This window comes from Stegostoma tigrinum, chromosome 10 (genome assembly GCF_030684315.1).
Source record: "Stegostoma tigrinum isolate sSteTig4 chromosome 10, sSteTig4.hap1, whole genome shotgun sequence".
Taxonomy (NCBI): Eukaryota; Metazoa; Chordata; class Chondrichthyes; order Orectolobiformes; family Stegostomatidae; genus Stegostoma; species Stegostoma tigrinum.
The window spans coordinates 88,953,836-88,976,503 of NC_081363.1; the positions used below are offsets into that span (position 1 = coordinate 88,953,836).

General features: G+C 41.4%; 1 protein-coding gene across 2 annotated transcripts in view; it reads right to left on the minus strand.

Annotated features, from left to right (window-relative positions):
- The window catches only part of zfyve1 (zinc finger, FYVE domain containing 1), a 214,665-nt gene that overhangs the window by 182,201 nt on the left and 9,796 nt on the right, over positions 1-22,668 (minus strand). For both annotated transcript variants that reach the window (XM_059649384.1, XM_048538407.2), the window contains exons 2-4: positions 21,434-21,938; positions 7,740-7,954; positions 3,780-3,886 (exon numbers count right to left, since the gene is read on the minus strand). In XM_059649384.1, the coding sequence (XP_059505367.1) occupies positions 3,780-3,886; positions 7,740-7,954; positions 21,434-21,938 (827 nt within the window). The remainder of the gene's footprint in view (positions 1-3,779; positions 3,887-7,739; positions 7,955-21,433; positions 21,939-22,668) is intronic.

Sequence of the window (22,668 nt, forward strand, 5' to 3'; positions counted from 1 at the left end):
AGCTACCTAGACTACTCTTTCTCATATCCAAATTCCTGCAAGGATTCTGTTCCAGTTTTCAAGTTTTGTTGTTTATTTTGTGATCCCACAGCAACCTGTTGCTGAGAAGAGAAAGGAATCCCCAATTACTGTACTTCAAGTTTTAAAGACTTCTACTGTAACAAACTAGAAGCAGCTCAACTAAATCTTACTTAATGGTCAAATCGTCTTTTAAAGCTACAGAAAAGACATTTTTTTAATCTTTCAACACAGCAAAATCTCCAGGATACTAATGCTTCACTGCCTCCCTTTCCATAATATTACAGTTTCTACAAGAACCAAGCCATCATCACATCAAATTTACAAGGTTACCATTCCACACTTAGTCAAATTCTAATACTGAGTGACTGCTCAGAGGTGGTTCTGAGTTTTTTGCAAAGTCTTGAGCTGAATAAGAGGAGGTTGGCTCACACTACTGATTCTCGTCTGTCCTAGTCAAGTCAGGATGAATTTTTCAAATTCATCTGATCACCATGGTTGCACCTGTTCAACTAAAAAGAAATCTTCACTCCAGGATGCGACCCATTCCCCACAGATGTACTTTATTGACAGCACTAGTTTCATCTTTTTGTCTCTCATTTTCTTTTGTGTGTGATAACTTGGTGACAGGAAGTCTGCCCACAGTTAGGCCCAGCTGCCCTTTCCTTTGTTTCAGGTTTGAACATTTTACATTTTGCCATTGTTAACAACATTTGATCTCGAACTCCAATACCATGAAAACATTAGGCAGAATTCAGAGTGGATTACATGGTTTTCTTCGCTACCCCCAGTTTATTTCCAATGAAAGAGCTGGTTTAAAACAAGCCAATCTTGTAGATTTCACATTTGTAACATATTTGTTCTGACTATGCAACCAGAGGGTCCTCAGTCATGTCTTTATCATTTCTCTGCAATAATGATTTCATGCGATTCCTACATCCTCAGAACTATGAGGAGCTCTCTTGTCCTCACTTTCCACCCCACCAGCCTAGAGGTCCACGGAATTATCCTCGGCCACTTCTGCCATCTCCAGCATGATACCACTTAGAGTCAGAGAGACGTACAGCAAAGAAAAAAAAACGATTTGGTCTAGCTGGTCCATGCCAACCAAATATCCTAAATTAATATAGTCCCATTTGCCAGCATTTGGCCCATGTCCCTCTACAGCCCTCCTATTCATATAATTGTCCAGTTGCCTTTTAAATGTTATATTAGTACGTGCCTCCACCACCACCTCTGATAGTTCATTCTAAATATGCACCATCTTTTGCGTGGCCCCTTTTAAATCTTTCCCCACTTGCATTAAACTTATTCGTTCTAGTTCTGGACTCCCCCCACGCTGGGGAAAAGATCTTGGCTATTCACTCTATCCATGCTCCTCACAATTTTATAAAACTTCTCTAAGGTCTCCACTCAGCCTTAGATGCTCCAGGGAAAACAATCCTCGCCTATTTAGCCTCTCCCTAAAGCTCAAACACTCCAACCCTGCCAACATCCTTTTAAGTTTTTTTCTGAAACCTTTCAAGCCTCACAAAATCTCTGCTATAGCAAGGAGACGAGAACAGAATGCAGTATTCTGAAAGTGGCCTCACCAATGTCCTATACAGCCAACACATGACCTCTCAACTCCAAAACTCGATGCACTGACCAATAAAGACAAGTGTACCAAACATCATCTTACCTATCCTGTCTACCTTAGAATTAGGTTTATTGCTACGTTGCAAAGGAATAGGAGTACAGTGAAAAGTCTACAATGTCGCCAACACATGACACCAGTGCCTGGTACAAATCTTAGAACAAAAAAAAGAGAGAACATATATAAAAAAGCAACACTACAGTAAAGATTTACATGGTATAAGTTAGGAAAACAAGAAATAAAGCTAAAAAGACAGACATTCTGTAAATTTTCCACATGTCCTGCCTGGCGTCCACTAGGTCCCAACCAGGAAACCGCCTCTGCTCAGGGTCCACTGGCCACTGTCCCAAACCCGTTCCATACATTTAGCGGCCCTCACTCCACTCCTGACCTCCAGCGAACCCCACTCTGTTCCAGAGGCACTGGTTTTCCTCATTCTGGGCTGTTGCCCCAGTTCTACTCTCGTCTACCAGATGTCCCCACTTCACTGGTGGTCCATGCTCCACTCCACATCCACAGTCACAGTCACTATTCCACCTGCTGGCTGCCTTCTCACCCAGCTCCAGGTCATTGGCAGAAGAGGAAAAAGACATAAGAAAGAAAAAGAGAAAAGAAAAGGAACAGATAGAGCAGAAAAGTTCTGGCTGGAGCATCCCACTCCACCTCCATCTTGGACCTAGGGCTCCATTTTCAAGGAACTATGAACTTGCACTCTGGATCTTCTACTCTGTACTTCCCCCACAATCTCTTCACCACTCTTTCTCAATGACTGCCAACACCCTGTCTGTCTCTCATCCTTTCAACCCTTCTTTTAACAAAGGACTACCCAAGGAGCCAATTACATTGTTCAAACTAAACATAACTTCCTCCGCTCGGTTTGCAATATATACAACTGCACCTCCCAGTCACAAGCCATTTTAACTCCCCCTCCCGTTCCTTAGACGACATGTCCATCATAGGCCTCCTGCAGTGCCACAATGATGCCACCCAAAGGTTGCAGGAACAGCAACTCATATTTCGCTTGGGAACCCTGCAGCCCAATGGTATCAATGTTGACTTCACAAGCCTCAAAATCTTCCCCTCGCCCACTGCATCCCAAAACCAGCCCAGTTCGTCCCCTCCCCCCAGTGCATCCCAAAACCAGCCCAGCTCGTCCCCGCCTCCCTAACCTGTTCTTCCTCTCACCTATCCCCTCCTCTCACGTCAAGCCACACCTCCATTTCCCACCTACCAATCTCATCCCGCATCCTTGACCAGTCCGTCCTCCCCGGACTGACCTATCACCTCCCCATCTATACTCCCCCTCTCTCCCTATTTATTTCAGAACCCTCTCCCCATCTCCCTCTCCGATGAAGGGTCTCGGCCCGAGACATCAGCTTTTATGCTCCTGAGATGCTGCTTGGCCTGCTGTGTTCATCCAGCTCCACATGTTAGTATCTAGAACTTTATCTATGTTTCTTTCAATTTAAAAATCACTGCTCACATTTTGGTATCCTGTATGCATTTAGTTTCCATAGCATTTTGGATGACTGCTTTTTGGAATACATGCCTTCAGTCCCCAAGAGGAACACAGTACTTGGTATTTAAATTCTCCTCCACACTCCCATTCTAACCTCTGACTTCATTCCCCAATAAATATTAATGCAAACTCAAAGAATAGCGCCTCATTTTTCTTATGGGCACTTCGTAGCCTTTTGGACTCAACAGTGAATTTAACAATTTCACATGAGAACTCTGGTCCTTTTTTTTCTTTTATTTTCTGTTGTGTTCTTACTTTTGGACAGCAGTCTTCAATGGTTCTGTGTTACCCAGTTTCATCTCTAGACATATTTTTGGTTACTTTACTTTCCTCAATACCATACCCATTTTCATGCATAATCCCTTCTGTCACTGATACACTCCTACTTTTCATCCCACTACAGGTGTTCCCTTTTCTCACCTCTGCCTCAGTCATCCTAATTTGTTAATTTAAACCTCCAAACAATTCATATAGCTAATTAGACTTGTCTTACATTGTTATGCATGGGAACAACTCTAGGTGCATGAATAAAAATCAGCTTTTTCTGGTGAATCTACGTGTACATTAAACAAAATTTAACTTTTTCTTAAGTATATTATCACTTACCCACAGCTGAGACATGTGCAAGAACAAGTGAAATATTCATCAGGGAAGAAACAACTGTGAGCCATCTGATCATCTGCAATTTCTCCATTAAAACGATCGCTCAAAGCCTAAAAAGAAGATTTTGCAAACGTAACATGCCAGTAGGTTTTCTCCTCTAAGAGAAATGTACAAAATACTGACTGATGTTACTACTGGTCAGCAAGTGGAAATAATCTCCATCATTTACTCTGCTGAAACCTTCTTTTCAATTTGGGCATTTCAATTTGATTCTCTTGTTTCTAATTATTCAGTGAAAAATAGCTGCAATTTGAGTTTTTATTGTAACTGCCCATTTCTGACCGTAATGCAAAAACGTACCCTAATCTATTGTCCCCCACATTCCTTAGTTACTTACATTCTCTTGATTTGCAAATGTTTTGTAGATGCTTTTCACTTCCTCAGATTGTTAAAAAACATTTTACAAAAAATGGATTCTGAAATCAGTGGCATTTTCCTGCTTTGACGTGATGTATAATATCCAGAAAGTTAATTTTCCAGTCTAAAATACATTGCATTGAAATTTAAAGATAGGACTTGAAGTAAAAAATCACTTCATCTTCTCCTAATTGACAAGTAAAAAAACTTTCCACTATTTCTATTCTCTAAAATGTGCTACATTGCCATTATCCTATCCACCCCATTTGACAATACTTTCATCTTAATACACTTTAAAAGGTTTTACTGCAGTCACATTATGAAATGTGAGTCCCACAAGTAAATAAACAACTAATCAAAACAATTCTGTTGGCAATTTGTAACAAACGGTTGTTGGCCTTCTAAATGACTGCACGTTTCCTTTTGGATTACAAACTGGAAAACTGAAGTTGAGCACTGCCATACAGCTACAAGTATCATAAGGGTTTTTGCAACTTGATGGTCAAGTGGGATTGTTTGGAGTATCCCTGGGATATGCAACCTTACGCTACTTTACAGAGCAGCAAAGCAAATACTTTACCCAACAGAGCAGCATGAGGAATCTTTGAGTTGAGGGAAAACTGCCTAGCAACAGCTTTTTGAACTATCTTTTAATTTGCAGTTTTACACCCTGACAAAGCAGTGCACTCAGAATTACCTGTAAGTCTTTTATGAGTGAGGAAAGGCAAAAAAGTAACCAAGGCCCAAGAGAAAGAATTCCAATACAAGTCCTGGATCCACCTGATTGGGCTGCTGAATCGAAATCGACCATCTACCTCCAGACATTATGTCATCATTGATACAACTTGTAGGAGCAGTGAGAAACAAGTCTTTCCAATCTCATGGTCTGGATAATTACCTGCAAATATGCTTTTTCTCCCAAGAGTGATAATGGGAACTGCAAATGCTGGAGAATCCAAAATAACAAAGTGTGAAGCTGGATGAACACAGCAGGCCAAGCAGCATCTCAGGAGGGGTCTAGGCCCGAAACGTCAGCTTTTGTGCTCCTGAGATGCTGCTTGGCCTGTGCTCATCCAGCTTTACACTTTGTTATGCTTTTTCCCCATGATATTTTTGTCTGTTTTTGTCTGCCTTACTTGTGAATCAGTGTGTATGTTTTGGGGCTTTTCAAAAAAAATGTAGATACATCACAGAGTAGTAAATTAGTAATCTATTTTTCCCATTTGTTACAGAATAACTTCACAACAGAGTTCTTTTCCTGTTCATGACAAAACCCCAGCACGAATTACTGTTGTCATGAATAGTAACTGATCAGGCGAGTTGGTCACCATGATTTAAATTGGAAGTTAGATATTCGTGAAGGCTTGTGAAATAGTTGGACTTGATTATCAGTGTACTTTTTCCAACTGAGTCATGACAACCTGAGCATTATTACAACCAGAAGAATGTACGCAAATTCAGCAGCAGAACACACAGCTGGACAAGACAGCCTGGGCACCAAGGGTCTTAAAAGAAATGGCTGCAGAGAGAATGGGTGCATTGGTTCTGAACTCCAAAAATTCCCTAGATTCTGCGAAGATCCTACCAGGTTAAAGAAAACAAACATTTTTTCAAAACTTCTGATCAAGCAACAAGGGACTCAGAAAGCAGGTAACTACATGCCACAGACAAATTGTTACTTTGACATGTGCAATTGTGAAAATGCTAGAATCCATCATTAAAACAGAACATTTCAAAATCACAATATATCCAGGCAAATTCAAAATGATTTCACGAAAGGTTAACAGTGTTTGAAAAATCTGTTAGTGTTCTTCAAGGCTGTATTAAGCACGGTGCTTAAACAGGAAAAGTCTACGTAGGGTATTTGGATTTCTAAAAGGCGTTTGATAACTTGCCACATAAAAAGGTTACTACACGAGCTAAGTACTCATGCTATTGGAGGGGCTATTTTTCTCACATAAGCAGTTGTCTAACTAACACAAATCAGAGACTTTGGTTAAATGGGTTATTGGAGGTGGAAAGCTCTAACTAGTTGAATGTTTAAGTCTCAAATATTCCCAATCCATATTATTGACTTGGATGAAGGTAACAACTACATTGTCGACAAATTTGCAGATGAAACACAGATAGGTAGACAAGCAAATTGTGAAGACAATACAGAATCTGCAGGGGTATGAACATGTTAAGTGATAGGACAAGAACTTAACAGAGTATAAATGGCAGAAAATATGATATTGCCCATTTGAGCAGGAAGAACAAAAAAAAACTGCACTGTAGCCTCACAGCACCAGGGATCCAGGTTCGAATTCAGCCTCGGGCAACTGTCTGTGTGGAGTTTGCACATTCTCCCTGCATCTGCGTGGGTTTCCTCCTACAGTCCAAAGATGTGCAGGCTAGGTGGACTGGCCATGCTAAATTGCCAATAGTGTTCAGGGGTGTGTGGGTTATAGGGGGATGCTCCAAGGGACAATGTGGACTTGTTGGGCCAAAGGGCCTGTTTTCACACTGTAGAGAATCTAATCTAATCTAAAAAACAATTAAATGGAGACAGACTGTAGAATGCTGCCATACATAGAGGTATAGGTGTCCTCAACTCAATCACAAGTAGTTACTACACAGGTACAGCAAGCAACTACAGAATTGAATGTACCCTTGATTAGGAGGAGGAGGAGGAGGAGTATAAAATTAATGGAATATTGGTACAAACTTGAATGTTCGATTTGTGTAACTAATCCCTCATCATAACACCAGCGTAAGGGCTGTATAGTTCCATAGTTTATTTGACCATTTTGTTTTTACACAGGTTTAGTAAATGTGTGGTCTACTTTCAAACATTCAAGTGTAATAGTGACAATCCTTCCTTTCTTGAAACTGAGCATATTTGTGTAATTTTTCCTAGTTATTTTCTTAAGATTAATGGTGGGTTGGGAGAAAATGGCATAGGGTCTGAACAATGGCAGGGTTTTCTGACAGTGAAGCCAGTTGAAGTCAGTTTAGAACATAATGGCATTATCAGGCTCAATGTGCTTCTGTAAGGAAGGCCCCCAACAGCTTCCTATGGATGTCCTGCTCAACAGGGCAGCCTAATCAAGACATAGACTGTGCTAAACATCAGGTGTCCAACTCAATAATGCAAAATAAACATAAATTGCAATTATGAGGAAAATGAGTTACCATCTGAACCAAGTTTCCACCAGTCAGCAGCAAGCTAAAGTAACATTATTTTAGTGGCAGAGTCCAACCCATTTACGTCAACTAAACACGGCAGGAGAATAATTACGAGACTAGTAATGCAGCTTTGATACAACAGGCTGCACTTTTTTCAAACCTCCTTTGTCCCTGCCAGGTGTTTCTTATACTTAATTCCAAACTATTAATAAAGAGGTCAGTAGGATTAGAAATTCAGATATAAATTTCTACAAGTAAAATGAGCTTGTGAGACAAGCTGTTCTAAAGTTAAAAAGGAACCTTCTGCTGGTTTTGATAGCAAGTGTGAAGGATCCTCCCAAATTAATGCATCCTATGAAATAATATTCAATATCCTACTTTCAAAGCCTTGAAAATGATGCCTGGAGGTCTGGGAGATCGAGTTGCATTGTTATTCAACTGCTGTTCCACGGTCTGCAATACTCCGGAAAAGTCAGTTGGAGGATTGTGTGTTCTGGTCCCTGTGTACTGAATGGAACAGAAAGCCTCTGGAAACCGACTAAGCTTGCGAAATCGTTCCTGCAGAAGCTTTTCTGGCATCTCTGAAGGTCTACCTGCAGTAACATTCAGATAGATTAAAAAAAAATCAATACAATTGTGAATTGTCACCATGCATTGTACTCTGGACTGCTCAACTGACTGTCTAACAGTAATCGAAGTGTAACTGGTAGTAAGTGATCGTGAATCAGAAAGTTCAGGCATTCACTCCTAAATATTATTGGATAATGAGAAGCAGTCCCTAATCTTAAATAAGAGAATGACAATGTGCTGACGGAATTTTCATGCAATTAAATCCCACAGTTCAAAATTTGCCCAATGCACTGCACTTCTACAAGTGCAACTTGATGGGGTTCAATACTCTTTTGGCAATTAATAGCAACAATAAATAAAAACTGACCCAGAATCTGAACAAACTGGGAGAACAAATTCCAGATTTCCACAAATCTAAGAGAGAAAAGTACATCCTGACTATTATAATGTATTCTAGGTCTAATAATTTAAGCTAACTTCTTATTGATTGTTTTGCCAAGCGAATTAACTGCTTTGTATCCAGCCTGTCAAATTTCTTCATTGTTTTAGAACATGCTGCTTAAACCAGCCATCTACTCTAAAACTCAAGGCAACACAAGGCAAGGTTATGCAAGCTGTCCACATAACTTAACCCCTAAAAACATAAAATAAACACAGAAACTGAAGGAGGTCTCTACTGTGTTTGGGCACTCAGTGAGATCATATTTCATTTGTGACAGAACTCCATTTGGGCCTTTTCCCCAGATTCTTTTAATGTTTCTGGCTATCAAAAATATATAGAATACCTAAGGTCTAGGCGACTGAAAACAGATGAAGCTTTGGAAGAATAAAGGGAAAGTAAGACCAATCTGAAACAAGGAATTAAGAGGGCTAAAAGGGGTCATGAAATATCTTTAGCAAACAGGGTTAAGCAAAATCCCAAAGATTTGTATTCATACACAAGGAGCAAGAGAGTAACTAGAGAAAGGGGTGGCCCATTCAAGGACAAAGGAGGGAAATTACGCAAGGAGTCAGAGAAAATGAGTGAGATTCTTAATGAGTACTTTGCGTCGGTATTCACTGAGGAGGAGGACATGACGGATGTTGAGGTGAGGGATAGATGTTTGATTACTCCAGATCAAGTCAGCATAAGAAGGGGTGGGGGGGGGGGCGGAGTGTTGGGTATTCAAAAAAGGCATTGGGGGTGGAAAACTCCCCAGGTTTGGATGCGATCTATCTCAGGTTACTGAGGGGCACGAGAGTGGAAATAGCTGGGGCCTTAACAGATATCTTTGCAGTATCCTTGCGCACAGGTGAGGTCCTTATAGGACTGGAGAATTGCTCATGTTGTCCCCTTGTTCAAGAAGGGTAGCAAGAATAATGCAAGTAATTATAGACCGGTAAGCCTGATGTCAGTGGTGGGGAAGCTGGTTGAGAAGATACTGCGAGATAGGATCTATTTACATTTTTAAGAAACAGGGCTCACTGGTGATAGGCAGCATGGTTTTGTGCAAGGAACGTCAAATCTTAACAACTGGATAGAATTCTTTGAGGAAGTGACAACATTGATAGATGAGGGAAGGGCTGTAGATGTTATATACATGGACTTCAGCAAGGTATTTGATAAGGTTCCCCATGGTAGGCTGATGGAGAAAGTGAAGTCGCATGGAGTCCAGGGTGTACAAGCTAGATGGGTAGAGAACTGGCTGAGCAACAGGAGACAGAGAGTTGTCGTGGAAGGGAGTTTCTCAAAATGGAGAACTGTGACCAGTGGTGTTTGTGTCGGGATCCGTGTTGGGACCACTGTTGTTTATGATATACATAAATGATTGGAAGGAAGGTATAGATGGTCTGATTATCAAGTTTGCAGATGACACAAAGATTGGTGGAGCAGCAGATAGTGAAAGGGAGTGTCAGAGAACGCAGAACGTAGATAGATTGGAGAGCTGGGTGGAGAAATGGCAGATGGGAGTTCACTCCAGGCAAATGCGAGGTGATGCATTTTGTAAGATCCAAATCAACAGCGAACTATACGGTGAATCGAAAGGCCCTGGGGAAAATTGATGCATAGACAGATCTCGGTGTTCAGTTCCATTGTACCCTGTAGGTGGCAACACAGGTAGATAGAGTAGTCAAGGCAGCATACAACATGCTTTCATTCATTTTATGGGGTACTGAGTACAGGAGTTGGCAGATCATGTCACAGTTGTATATAAGAACTTTGGTTCGACCACATTTGGAACACTGCACACAGTTCTGGTCGCCACATTACCAAAAGGATGTGGATGCTTTGGAGAGGGTGCAGAGGAGGTTTACCAGGATGTTGCCTGGTTCGGAGGGCGCTAGCTATGAAGAAAGGTTGAGTAGATTAGGATTATTTACATTAGAAAGGCGGAGGTTGAGGGGGGACCTTATTGAGGTCTACAAAATCATGAGGGGTATAGACAGGGTGGACAGCAAGAAGCTCTTCCGCCCCGCCAGACTGGGAGACTCAATTTCTGGGGCTCACAATTTCACTAGGTGAGAGAGGAAAAGTTTACGGGAGAGATGTGTGGAAAGTTCTTTATGCAGGTGGTGGTGGGTGCCTGGAACACGTTGCCAGCGGAGGTGGTAGAGGGAGGCACGATAGCGTCGTTTAAGATACATCTGGTCAGATACATGAATGGGCAGGGAGCAGAGGGATACGGGTCCTTGGAAAATAGATGACAGGTTTACATAGAGGATCTGGATCGGTGCAGGATTGGAGGGCTGAAGGGCCTGTTTCTGTGTTGTAATTTTCTTTGCTCTTTGTATATATGCAGATTTAAAAATTGGCAAATGACCTGACTTTATTTGCTGCATACGGAAGGGAATTCCAAACATGTACCAACCCTTGCCAGTACAAGTGTTTCAAAACGCTTCTTTGACATAGCCTGTCTTGACTTATTGGGCTATATTCCGATGTTAGATTCTATAGACACTACAGCCAGCTTCTATTCATTCCAAGCCAGCTATCTAGCCAACTGAGCTAACCGACCCCGAGAAACCAAATACGGCACACAGTATTCCAGATACTAATGCCTGTTATAATTGAAGCACAATCTCCATACCTTTGCATTCAATTCCACTCACATTAAGTGACAGCTTTCTAATACCGGCATACTAACCTTTTGCAATTTAGACACGGGGGTACTCAGATCCTTCTGCATCTGAGTTCTGCAATCTGTCATTTAGATAACATGCTTTCTTTTCTTCTTCCTGCCAAAGTGGACAACTTCATGTTTTCTCATGAATATACATCATTTGTCTCATCTTGCCCACTCACTTAATCTGTATCTATTTTTATAATCTTATAACCTCTTCACAACTTACTTTTCTGCCTTTGTGTGGTCAGCAAAAATTAGCAGTTGTAGTTCCTGTCCTTTCAATTGAATAATTTACATAAATTCTAAACAGTTGAGATCCCAGCACTAATTCCTGTGGCACTCATTATATCTTGCAAAATGTTACTGCCTACAGCATGAACTTTTACTTTCCATAAAAACACTTAAGTGGCACCTTGTAGAATGTTTTTAAAAATCCAAGTTCAATATATTCACCAGTTTATCCAACGTATGTGTTACCTCAAAGACTCCAAGAGACTGGTTAAATATGGTTTTGTGAAACCATATTGACTCTACCCAATTACCTTCAATTTATTCAAATACACTTCAATAGTAGCTTCTTAATGATATCTTCCAACATTTTCCCTACAACGGATGTTGAATTAAATGCCCTGCGGCTTCCTGATTTCTGTCTCCCTCCCTTTTTGGTTAAAAGAGTTATATTCGCTGTGCTCCAAGCACCCAATGTACCTCAAATCAAGGGTGTTATGGAATATTAAAACTATTGCTCAACTGTCTCATTAGCGATTTCTTTTTATTTGCTCATGTGTTGTGAGAATCAATGGTGTGGTCAGCATTCACTGCTTGTCCCTAATTACCCAGAGGGCAGCTAAGAGTCCACTACACTTGTTGTGGGTCTGGAGTCACATGTAGACCAGACAGAGGATGGCAGATTTCCCTGTCTCAAGAGCATTAGTCAACCTGATGGGTTTTTTATGACAAAAAAAATTGCTTACATGGTCAACACTGGGCTAGCTTTTTCCATTTATAAATTCTAGATTTTCACTGATTTCAAATTACACCAGCTAAGAAACCTAAGCAATTATGTCAAACCCTACAGATTTGATCATAGAGATTTATCTGGTTTATGAGTAATTGTGAAGTGGTAGCATCGAGATAGGACCTGATTTTGTCTTGTCCTTTGAAACTTTTCAAAGGTGTTATATCTTGAATGCTTGGTTGGTATTGTTTTAATTTCTTTTCTTTTCTGTAACACACTCCTGCTTTATTGTTAAACCAAATCTGCAGCCTTGCATGTTTATGTTTCAGTGAAAGATCACTACATCAAATTAAAACAATGATTTTTCAAAACAGATTTCATTCTGGGATCTGATTGGTCTCCTAGTAACATTATCTGAAATCATAAAAACCATGTGGAAGTATTTCACTGCACTGTTGTAGAGTTAAAAATCTATCTCACGATAGTGCGGATGCACCTACGCCGTATTAACTGCTCGAAAGGCAGCTCACTACCCTCTGCTCATTCTAGCAGGTGATAAATGCTAGCGTATAATGATGCACATTTCAAGAAGGAATAAAAACACCAACTGTTGGAGGACACTACGGCAAACTACATCTCAAAAGTACAAAAAAAATCATCTACCACCACTGATCTCTCATCTAATTAACTCAGCATCCATACCTTCTCAATTCTGTGGTCTTCAAGCTGCTCCACAAACCGCCAGTGTGGCATTTTGCCTCATATTTTCTGAAATTCTAGACAAACATCTTTCATCACCTACTCAGGTGCCTCAAAGAATTCAAGCAGATTGGTCAGATGCAATAACACTTACAAGAAACCTATTGTGGCTTTCCATGACTAATACGTTCAAACTAAAGTTTGATTTTAATGCTCTTTAGTCTGATATGGGCATCACTGGCAAGACTAGAATTTGTTGCCCATGCCTAATTGCTTTCTAAATGGTTGTGCTGATCTACTTTTTAGAACCACTATACTTACATTTTCATGTAAAAGATTCAGGACATGTAAGAAAGGGTCCAGTTTCTGACTATAACTAAACACCCTTGCATTTCAGCCAAAGCTTAATTTATGCCCATTGGCTTCCAACATAAAAAGTGTGGTTGTCTGAACTGGTGCCAAATCCTAATAATAATGAAAATTAAGCGCAATAATTTCAAGTAAACACGAAGCTTTAAACAAAGCAAAGCAAGTTTTGGATCAGGTCACAGAATCACCAGGTTGCATGGTCACAGGCGACAATTTTTTGGGTGTTCGAAGGATTTAATTTTACTGTGTTGTAAATACATTGGTAAGGAGGCTGATTTGATTCAGGTGTCTGCCTCACTGACACAACAACACAAAGTTCAAAATCTCAGGTACTAACTAAGATAACACAAACATGAGGTTCCACGGTTCTGAATAAGTGAAACTTGACCAGTGTAAGGGACCAGATATTTTTCCTTTAAAAGGACTATAAGCGCAAGGAAGCAGCTTATCACCACTGTCTCAAGGCTAACTAGTAATGAGAAGTAAATGCTGGCCCGAAAGCGACACCAAAATCTCACGAATGAGTAAAAGCACCTTCTATAAACAAAAGTTGAAAATGAAACTTCAAGACTACTTTATAGTTTAAAGAGTACCAGGAGAGATTTTTCTTCTGTAATTTGAAGATCAAATTGAGTTGTGTGGTGGAGGGTTTAACCAAACAAGGCTAAGTAGCTTTTTAGAGCAGTGAGGTAGACATATTCCGGGGCATGGCTGCACCAGGAGCTTGGGTTAAAAGGTGTGACTGGCTAGCCAATAGCCTTTGGACTGTTCAAGCTGCAGTTATTGATGGCCTGAGGGTGCAGTGTAGTCCAAAACATCCAAAAGCCTGTAAGTAGGAGACAGTTCTCAGTTGCTCTCTATACAAGCGAAAGAAGTGTTAAAAAAAAAACTTGAGGCTCTAAAGAATAAATTCTGAAACAAGACAAGAACGTCTGCCCACCTGATCGGCTATTGAATTAAAAATTGATCACTGTCCTGCAGACATATCATTATTGCTAAAATCTTGACAGACGAGAGAAATAACTCTCCACTTTCTAGACTGGGCATTTTGATCTACAGAAATAGTTTTCCCTGCCTTTAGTTTTTAACCAGAGTTTTATGATCTGCTACATAGAGAAAGATGATACCATGGTGGTATTCTCACCGGATCAGCAATCCAAAGATCCAGGCTGTGAGGATGAAATTTAACTTTAATGAAATACAGCTGGAATGAAAACTAGCCAGATGTTGACCAAGTAACAAGAGACAATTGTCACAAAAATGTATCTGGTTCACTAATGCACTTTAAAAGGAAGAAAATTCTGCCATCCAAACTCACATGACTCCAGACAGTGAGGCAGCACATTTTTTTTACTTTGTGAATTGTGAACTGGAATGGAAGTTGAACATTACTGAGCAAATGAATACCAGAGGTTTTGCAAATTTGAAAAATCAAGTGCAGCACATTTTGAACTGTGCGAAACAATTTTGCTTTTTGAAGAACTAAGGAGGATATTCTGAAGTAGAGTGGGTTGAGTTGCGGAAAAACTGCCTGATGATAGCCTTCCAATTGGCTGAGCTGCAGTTTCTTAAAAACTAAGTGAAGAGACATCCAGTGTCTGTGAATTGAAAGCATCTCTCACTTTTCTCTATCTACCCCCATGTGGGTGAAGAGAACAAAAGAAAAGCTTATAAGAAATAATTATAAACAATAAAACAGCTAGGTCCACCAGATGAGCAAATGAAGTGAGGAAGACTATCACTTCACAGATAACAGCATGTCATCAGTGTTCTAAATCGAAAGAAACTGTGTGAAAACAAATATAACCCCGCCTAGCTATCTGGATGTCTGATCTTCAAAACTGTGTTTCTCATCTACAGTTCTTTTCCATCCATGTGTGTCAAACATCTCCCCTAATCATGACAGGCTGTATTCAAGGACTTTAAAGGAATATAGTTTAAAAATCACATAATAGTAGATTACTAAGTCTCTTTTGTTCCTGCTGTTTGGTAAAGTGAAGTGTGGTACAACAAATAGAAATCTGGTATGAAGCATTTTTGTCCTGAATAGAAGTCAGGCAAATTGGTCACCTTGATGGTTTAATTGGGATTTTATACATTTTGTGATGCCTCACGGAACAATGGGGACGTTTAGTGGCTCACTCTTCCTGCTAAGTCACGACAAGACAAACAGTAACCAACTGTTAACAAATAACAGTGTGGAACCAGAGGGACTCAACGGGCCAGGTAGCATCAAAGGAGCAGAAAGTTGATGTTGTGGGTTGCGACCCTTCTTAGAAATGGGGCGGGGGAAAAGAGCTGGTAAATAAATAGGTAAAGGAGAGGTGGGGCTGGGGAAGATAGGTAGGTTGGTGATAGGTGAGTGCAGGTCAGGACTGATGGGAATTAGTCAGTGGGATGGATGGGGCGGATAGGTGGACAGATGGATAGGTTGCATCAGGTCAAGGAGTCGGGGATGAGGGTGCCGTGAACTCCTACACCTGTCCCTAAGCCTACCCCTTATCTCCATTCAAGGCCCAAAACAAACCTTTCATATCAGACAGGGGTTCACCAGTACATCAGTCAACTTTGTCTACTGTATCTGCTACTCCCGACGAGGCTGCCTGGACAGTGAGGCCAAGCATAGACTCAGAGACAGTTTCATAGAGCATCTGCGCTCTGTACGCGACAACCACCACCATCTTCCAGTGGCCAACCGTATTAGCTTCCCCTCCCACTCCCTCAATGATATGTCCATCCTGGGCCTCCTTCAGTGTCACACTGACACGACCCACAAACCGAGGGAGCAACACCTCATATTCCACCTCGGCAGCCTACAGTCCGATGACCTAAACATGGAATTCACCAGTTTTAAAATTTCCTAACCCTAGCCTCATCCGATGTCCAACCGTCCCTCTCATCCCCACCTACTTAACCTGACACAACCTGTCCATCTTTTCTCCCAACTATCTGCCCCACTCATTCCACTGACCAATCCCCACCACCTCCCTTCCTGCTGTCACTTATCACCATCCCAACCCCATCCCTTCTCTCTATTTCCCAGCTCCCTTACCAGCCCCTTCCCATTTCTGAAGAAGGGTCCCGACGCAAAACATCAACTTTCCTGCTCCTCTGATGCTGCCTTCAGCATCCACATGTTCCTTCAGTTCCACATTTATCTATGACTCGAGCATTTGCAATTCTTGCTATCACTGCTACCAGCCTTCTTAAAGGCCAAGAAAACCACTCAGTTGTTTTTTCACTCTTTATTCATTCAAAGGATGTGGGTATCACTGGCTAAGGCAGCAAGAGCTGGGCTGAGAGGTGACAAATGGAGTTTAATGCAGACAAGTGTGAGGTGATGCACTTTGGTAGGAGTAACCAGAATGCAAAGTACTGCGCTAATGGTAAGATTCTTGGTAGTGTAGATGAGCAAAGAGATCTCGGTGTGATTGTACACAGATCCTTGAAAGTTGCCACCCAGGTTGACAGGCTTGTTAAGAAGGCATACAGTGTTTTAGCTTTTATTAATAGAGGGATCGTGTTCCGGAACCATGAGGTTATGTTGCAGCTGTACAAAACTCTGGTGCGGCCGCACCTGGAGTATTGCGTACAGTTTGGGTCACCGCATTATAAGAAGGATGTGGAAGCTTTGGAACGGGTGCAGAGGAGATTTACTAGGATGTTGCCTGGTATGGAGGGAAGGTCTTACAAGGAAAGGCTGAGGGACTTGAGGCTGTTTTCGTTAGAGAGAAGAAGGTTGAGAGGTGACTTAATTGAGACATATAAAATATTCAGAGGGTTAGATCGGGTGGGAGAGCCTTTTTCCTAGGATGGTGACAGCGAGCACGAAGGGGCATAGCTTTAAATTGAGGGGTGAAAGATATAGGACAGATGTCAGAGGTGGTTTCTTTACTCGGAGACCAGTAAGGGAATGGAACGCTTTGCCTGCAATGGTAGTACATTCGTCAACTTTAGGTACATTTCAGTCGTCATTGGACAAGCATATGGACATACATGGAATAGTGTAGGTTAGATGGGCTTCAGATCAGTATGACAGGTCAGCACAACATCGAGGGCCGAAGGGCCTGTACTGTGCTGTAATGTTCTATGTTCTATTTATTGCCCAGAAGGTAACTGCTGTGGGTCTGGAGTCACATTTAGGCCAGACCAGGTAAGGATGGCAGTTTCCGTCCCTCAACGACATTAGTGAAGCAGAAGGATATTTTTCCCCCTCAACAGTTGACATGGTCATCATTACACACTTACTTCCAGATATTTAAAAAAATTCAAATTTCTCCATCTGCCGTGGCAGGATTCAAATCCAAGTTCCCAGAACATTACCTGAGTCTCTGGATTAATAGTCCAGCGATAATACCACTAGGCCATTGCCCCCCCTTACTGTAACTAAATGCTACCAAGTTTGAGTAAGGAAAAGCAACCAGTGTCCAAAGGTGTGCAGGTAAGGTGGATTAGCTCTTCGGAGGTGTGGTGTGGACCTGATGGGCCAAATGAGTTGTAAGGAATTGTATACCATAGGGATTCTATGATTCCAGAGATATAATGTGAAATTGACTAAGGGTCTGGAAATTATGATGGTACACAGCCCGGCTGGCATTGTAAAGTTCTCCTTACTAAGTGAGGGATTGGGCCAAAATTGGGAGAGCAGTCCCACAGAAAAGTTAAGCAACAACTTGACATTGTGGCTGAGATATGCTTCTGTACTACTACGACTGAGTTGCCACAATCACTATTGCCCACTGGCAGAACAGAGTCAGTAGAGTGGTATACGGAGTCAGGAGAGAGTTGCTCAAAGAGTCCCAAACATTAACTTCAGATCCAATGAAGTCCCATGAAATCAGATCAAACATAGGAACAAATTGTCCTGTTGATTACAACCTGCCACGTCTTGGGTTTGCCTGGCCCGTGTGGCTCTTAACTTTATTACAGCTTTGGTCCAAATAGACAAAAGCAAAAAGGAAATGAGGGTGGCTGCGCTTGATATAAAAAGGCCAGGGAAGGTGGCTTCATGTCCCAGAAAATTATTAGGGCTAGCGAAAAAAGCCTGGGGAGCCACTCCTAATCAAGAACAGCTGAGTGGGGTGAAGGAATCCTAGAAACTATTTATTTGAAGCAACTGATAAAATGGAGCTAAGAAAAAGTCAGCAGTGGCATGATTACTGCAAGTTTCAATTTTTAATCAGATGTCTAGCAGGATTCACAGGAATTCTTTGGAACTCTGTCTCAGAAGACTGCTAAGATATATGCAGTGAGGCAGGCAAGTCAGATGTTTTGAACATTTTGAATCTAAATTTTCAAAAGTGAGGTACTAGAGTTCCTTACAAAAGAGACAGAGTTTTAATGAGATTTAGTGAAGACAAATGTTACAAACATCTGTAGGATGTTTTAAGAATTTGACCAATTAAAGTGACCTATGTGGTAAGTTTGCCCATAGTTTGTTAATTCACATTTATGTCAGTTAATACTGGACATTACAGTGTAAGCTGTGTTTTGATGACTAATTCGCAATCATGGGCATCGCTGGCTCAGCAAGGAACAAGAGAACGAAGATAAGTACAACAATAGGAACAGGCGCTTTTACCCCTCCATACTAAAACCGTCTTCACTTACAGGATCTGTATCCCTCTATTCCCAGGGTGCCACAGTGGCTTAGTGGTTAGCACTACTGTGTCATGGTGCCGTGAAGCTTCGGGCAACTGTGCAAACTCCACACAGATAGACATTCTCCAGTGTCTGTGTGGGTTTCCGTTGGGTTCCTCTTCCAGTCCAAAGATGCGTTGGCCAGGTGGATTGGCCATGCTAAATTGCCTATAGTGTTCAAGAATGCGTAGATTGTGTGTGTTAGCCATGGGAAGTGCGGGGTTACAGGGAGGAGTGCTCTTCGGAGGGTTCGTGTGGACTTGCCGAGCCAAAGGGCCTGTTTCCACACTGTAGGGATTCTATGATTCTACTCCCTTCCTATTCATTCAGGTACATCTTGAATGCTGCTACTATGTCTGCTTCCACCACCGCCTCTGGCAGCGCATTCCAGGCACTCAGCACCATTTGTGAAAAATTGCCTTGTATATCGCTTTTAAACTCCACCCTGGCCTGTGTCCCCAAGTAATTGACCCCTCCATCCAGGGAAAAGACCCTTACTTTCATTTCTATCCATGCCATTCACAATCTTATAAACTTCTACCAGATCGCCTCTCAACCTGTGTTCCAGTGAAAACAAGCCCAGTCTAACTGAAGTTCTACAAAGCTGCAGTCTAACTTGCCATCTTTATATACTCAATGCCCCTTCCAATGTAGGCAAACATGCCATAGGCCTTTTTTATTACCTAATCTACCTGCACTTCCACCTTCAGTGATCTGTGGACCTCCACACACACACGTTTGTCCTTTGTTCTGCCATTTACCGTACATTTTCAACGTTCTTGACCCGCCAAATGCATCCCCTCACATTAGACTGGATTAAACTGCATCTGCTGCTTTTCTGCCCGTGCCTCCAAGTGAACATTATCCTGTTCTATCCGCTGACAATTCACCTTCCTATTTGCAACTCCAATCTTCCTGTCATTTGCAAATTTACTGATTAACTAAATTAGACCAGCCATGTTTTCCTCCAAATCAATTATGTAGACCATAAACAACAAGGTATAAGCAATGATCCCTGAGGAACACTGTCCGTCACAGCTCTCCATTCCAAAAAGCATCCATCCATCACTACCCTCTGTCTCCTATGACTAAGCCAGTTCTGTATCCATCTTGCTAGCTCACCCCTAATATCACGTGACTTCACCTTTTGTATAATCCGCCATGAGGGACCTTGACGAAGGCTTCATTGAAGTCCACATAGCCCAACCCTCCATCATCTTTATCACTTCCTCACAAAACTCGATCAAGTTACTGAGGCATGACTTCACTTGTCCAAAACCATGCTATCGTTAATAAATCCGTTTGCTGCTAAATGCATATAGATCTTGTCACTAAGAATCTTTTCCAATAACTTGCCTACCACCGACATGAGACTCACAGGCCTGTAGTTTCCTGGATTATCCCTGCTGCATTTAAACAATGGAACTATATTGGCTATTCTCCAGTAATCTGGGACGTCGCCTGTGGCCAAAGAAGATACAAAAGATGTTTGTTAATGCTCCACCAATTTGTTCTCTTGCCTCCCACAATACTCTGGGATATATTTCATCAGGAATGGAGACTTATCTGGCTTAATCAAGGCAGATTTACTGTATCCCTAATTGCCCAAGAGAAGGTGGTGGTCAGCTTCCTTCCTAAACTGTTGTGGTCAATGACTTGCAGGTACTAATCCCATACTATAAAGGGAGTTTCAGTATTTTGACCCACTGACAGTGGAGTAATCGTAATATAATTTCCAAGTCAAGATAGACTGTCATTTACAGGACAACTGCGTGGTGTTCTCATGTATCTGCAGCTTGTGTCCTCCTTGAAAGGTGCTGTCAGAGGAATGCTGATGAGTTAGTGCAGTGCTTTTTTTTTTAGGTGGCATACACTGCTGCCACTATGCATCACTGGTGAAGGCTGTGAATATTTAAAGTGGATATGGTGCAAATCAAACAGCTTGGATTCCCAGCACCACATTAGGCTAAGGTCATGGGGATGGGCCGGAAAGTGGAGTTAGCACTACTGTCAAATTAACCATAAATTTGAATTATTTGTACAGCAAGCTCGAGGAGCCGAACAACCTACTGTCACTTCTATTTGTCATGATCTTAGCCACTGTAAAGTCCACTTGTTGCTTCTAGTCAGGAATCACAGAAGGAAGTGCAAGTTTGGCTTAACTATCTTAATTGATTAGCACAAAGCAGCACTTTGGCTTTGTGCTAGGGTCATTTTAAAAAATCCACTCAAATCTGAAGCAACTGATTCCCACATCAAGACAACACACACGGTTGTGCAAAGTAATGCAGGGCCATAGTTTTGATCATAGTTAAAATTCAAAGGTTGGTGCTTTTTTTCAAAATTAATTCATACTTGACATCGATATTAACACTATAATTCAGTGGTCACACTACTCAGTTGGTAGGCAAAACATGTTTTTGATGAACCAAAGAGGTCCTGTTAATGGGAAACAGCACTCACGTCATTACTACACAGTAGAAGCTTCACATGTTGGTCAAACTTTTGAGATGCCTCCCCATCCTTTCCCACATAATCCGAGATTCACTGGTCACTTTTGAGGGCCAAAATGACAGCCTTAGTGCTGTTCATGAGTGTACGTGATACAGTTCAAAATGGCAAACTTGGTTCAAATGCCTATTAACTTCATTTCACAATGAAATAAAAAAAACTAAGATCTGGTTGTAGAATATCTAGATTGAACAACCACGAAAGATTTTTGTACAGCTTACCAGATCCCAATAATTTAGTATGCATCGTCTCATGGAAGATTATGACTGATGGCCCCAGCGTAGATAATGGAACATCCAATCCACATCTTGCAGTGGTGGCTTTCAACTCCTTTGTAAAATGTTTAAGGTAAGCTTCAGATGCGTCACTGAGAAACTTAAAGAGGTCATTGTGTAATCTGTCTGTACGAGTTCTGTAAATAATTATATCAGATATAGCAAGTACTTTGAGTAGCAATCTTGTTCTTTGACCAAGGTTGGCAGTTGCTCCCAGCAGGCCTTCGGTGTCAATGACAACAATATGACGAACATGATCATACGCTGCCCACACACCGACTGTGCAGGATTCCTGAGCAGGGGAGGTCTTGAAAACTTCATGCCCATAGAAAAAGGTATGATTAAGGGTATAAGATTTGCCATCACCAGTGTTGCCAAAGATTGAAACTACTTTGAGGCTTTCATCTGTTTTGCAGCCAAGTTTCTGAATGAATTCCTCTTCATCTGCCACCTAATAAATACAGTTGCCAAACTGTGATTACTATTGCAAATTCAACTAAAATGACAGGATTTCATATCTGTCTGAAAGCAATGCATAACAACGTATTTCAGACTTGAACAAAACTTAAGTATCCGTTTTGAAACAAAAATGCATCCCCAAATCATCGTTCATCCCATTTTGTGAGCTGCACAGCGTTGAATAACATGATAGCAACCCTCCACTCATGCAGAACCAGCTATCATACAATTCTATTTAACACCACATAGTCATGCAGGCAAGCTCAGGCAAGACGACGTGGATTGGCTGCACAAAATTGCCCCATAGTGTCTAGGGATGAACAAGCTAGGTGGGTTAGCCTTTGGTAAATGCAGGGTTATAGGGATTCGCTAAGAGGTAGGATGCTCTTCAGATGTCAGTGCAGATTCGATAGGCCAAGTGACCTCTATGTGCATTGTTGAGATTCCAGGATTCTAAAAGTCCCCTGGCCCTTACAGCCTGAATCCTAAGGTGAAGTAACAGAAAAGAAACTTGATGCACTGGTTTTAATTTTCCAAAAAAAACTTTGGATTTTTGAGAAGTACTGGAGGAATAAAAATCTGCCAATGTGATGCTTCATTCAAAAAGGGGGAGTGGCAGAAACTGGGGAACTATAGGCTGATGAACCTAACATGCATTGGTGGAAAAGTTTGGACTCACTTAAGGAAGTAATAGCTGAACATTTGGAAACTCAATTTAAAAT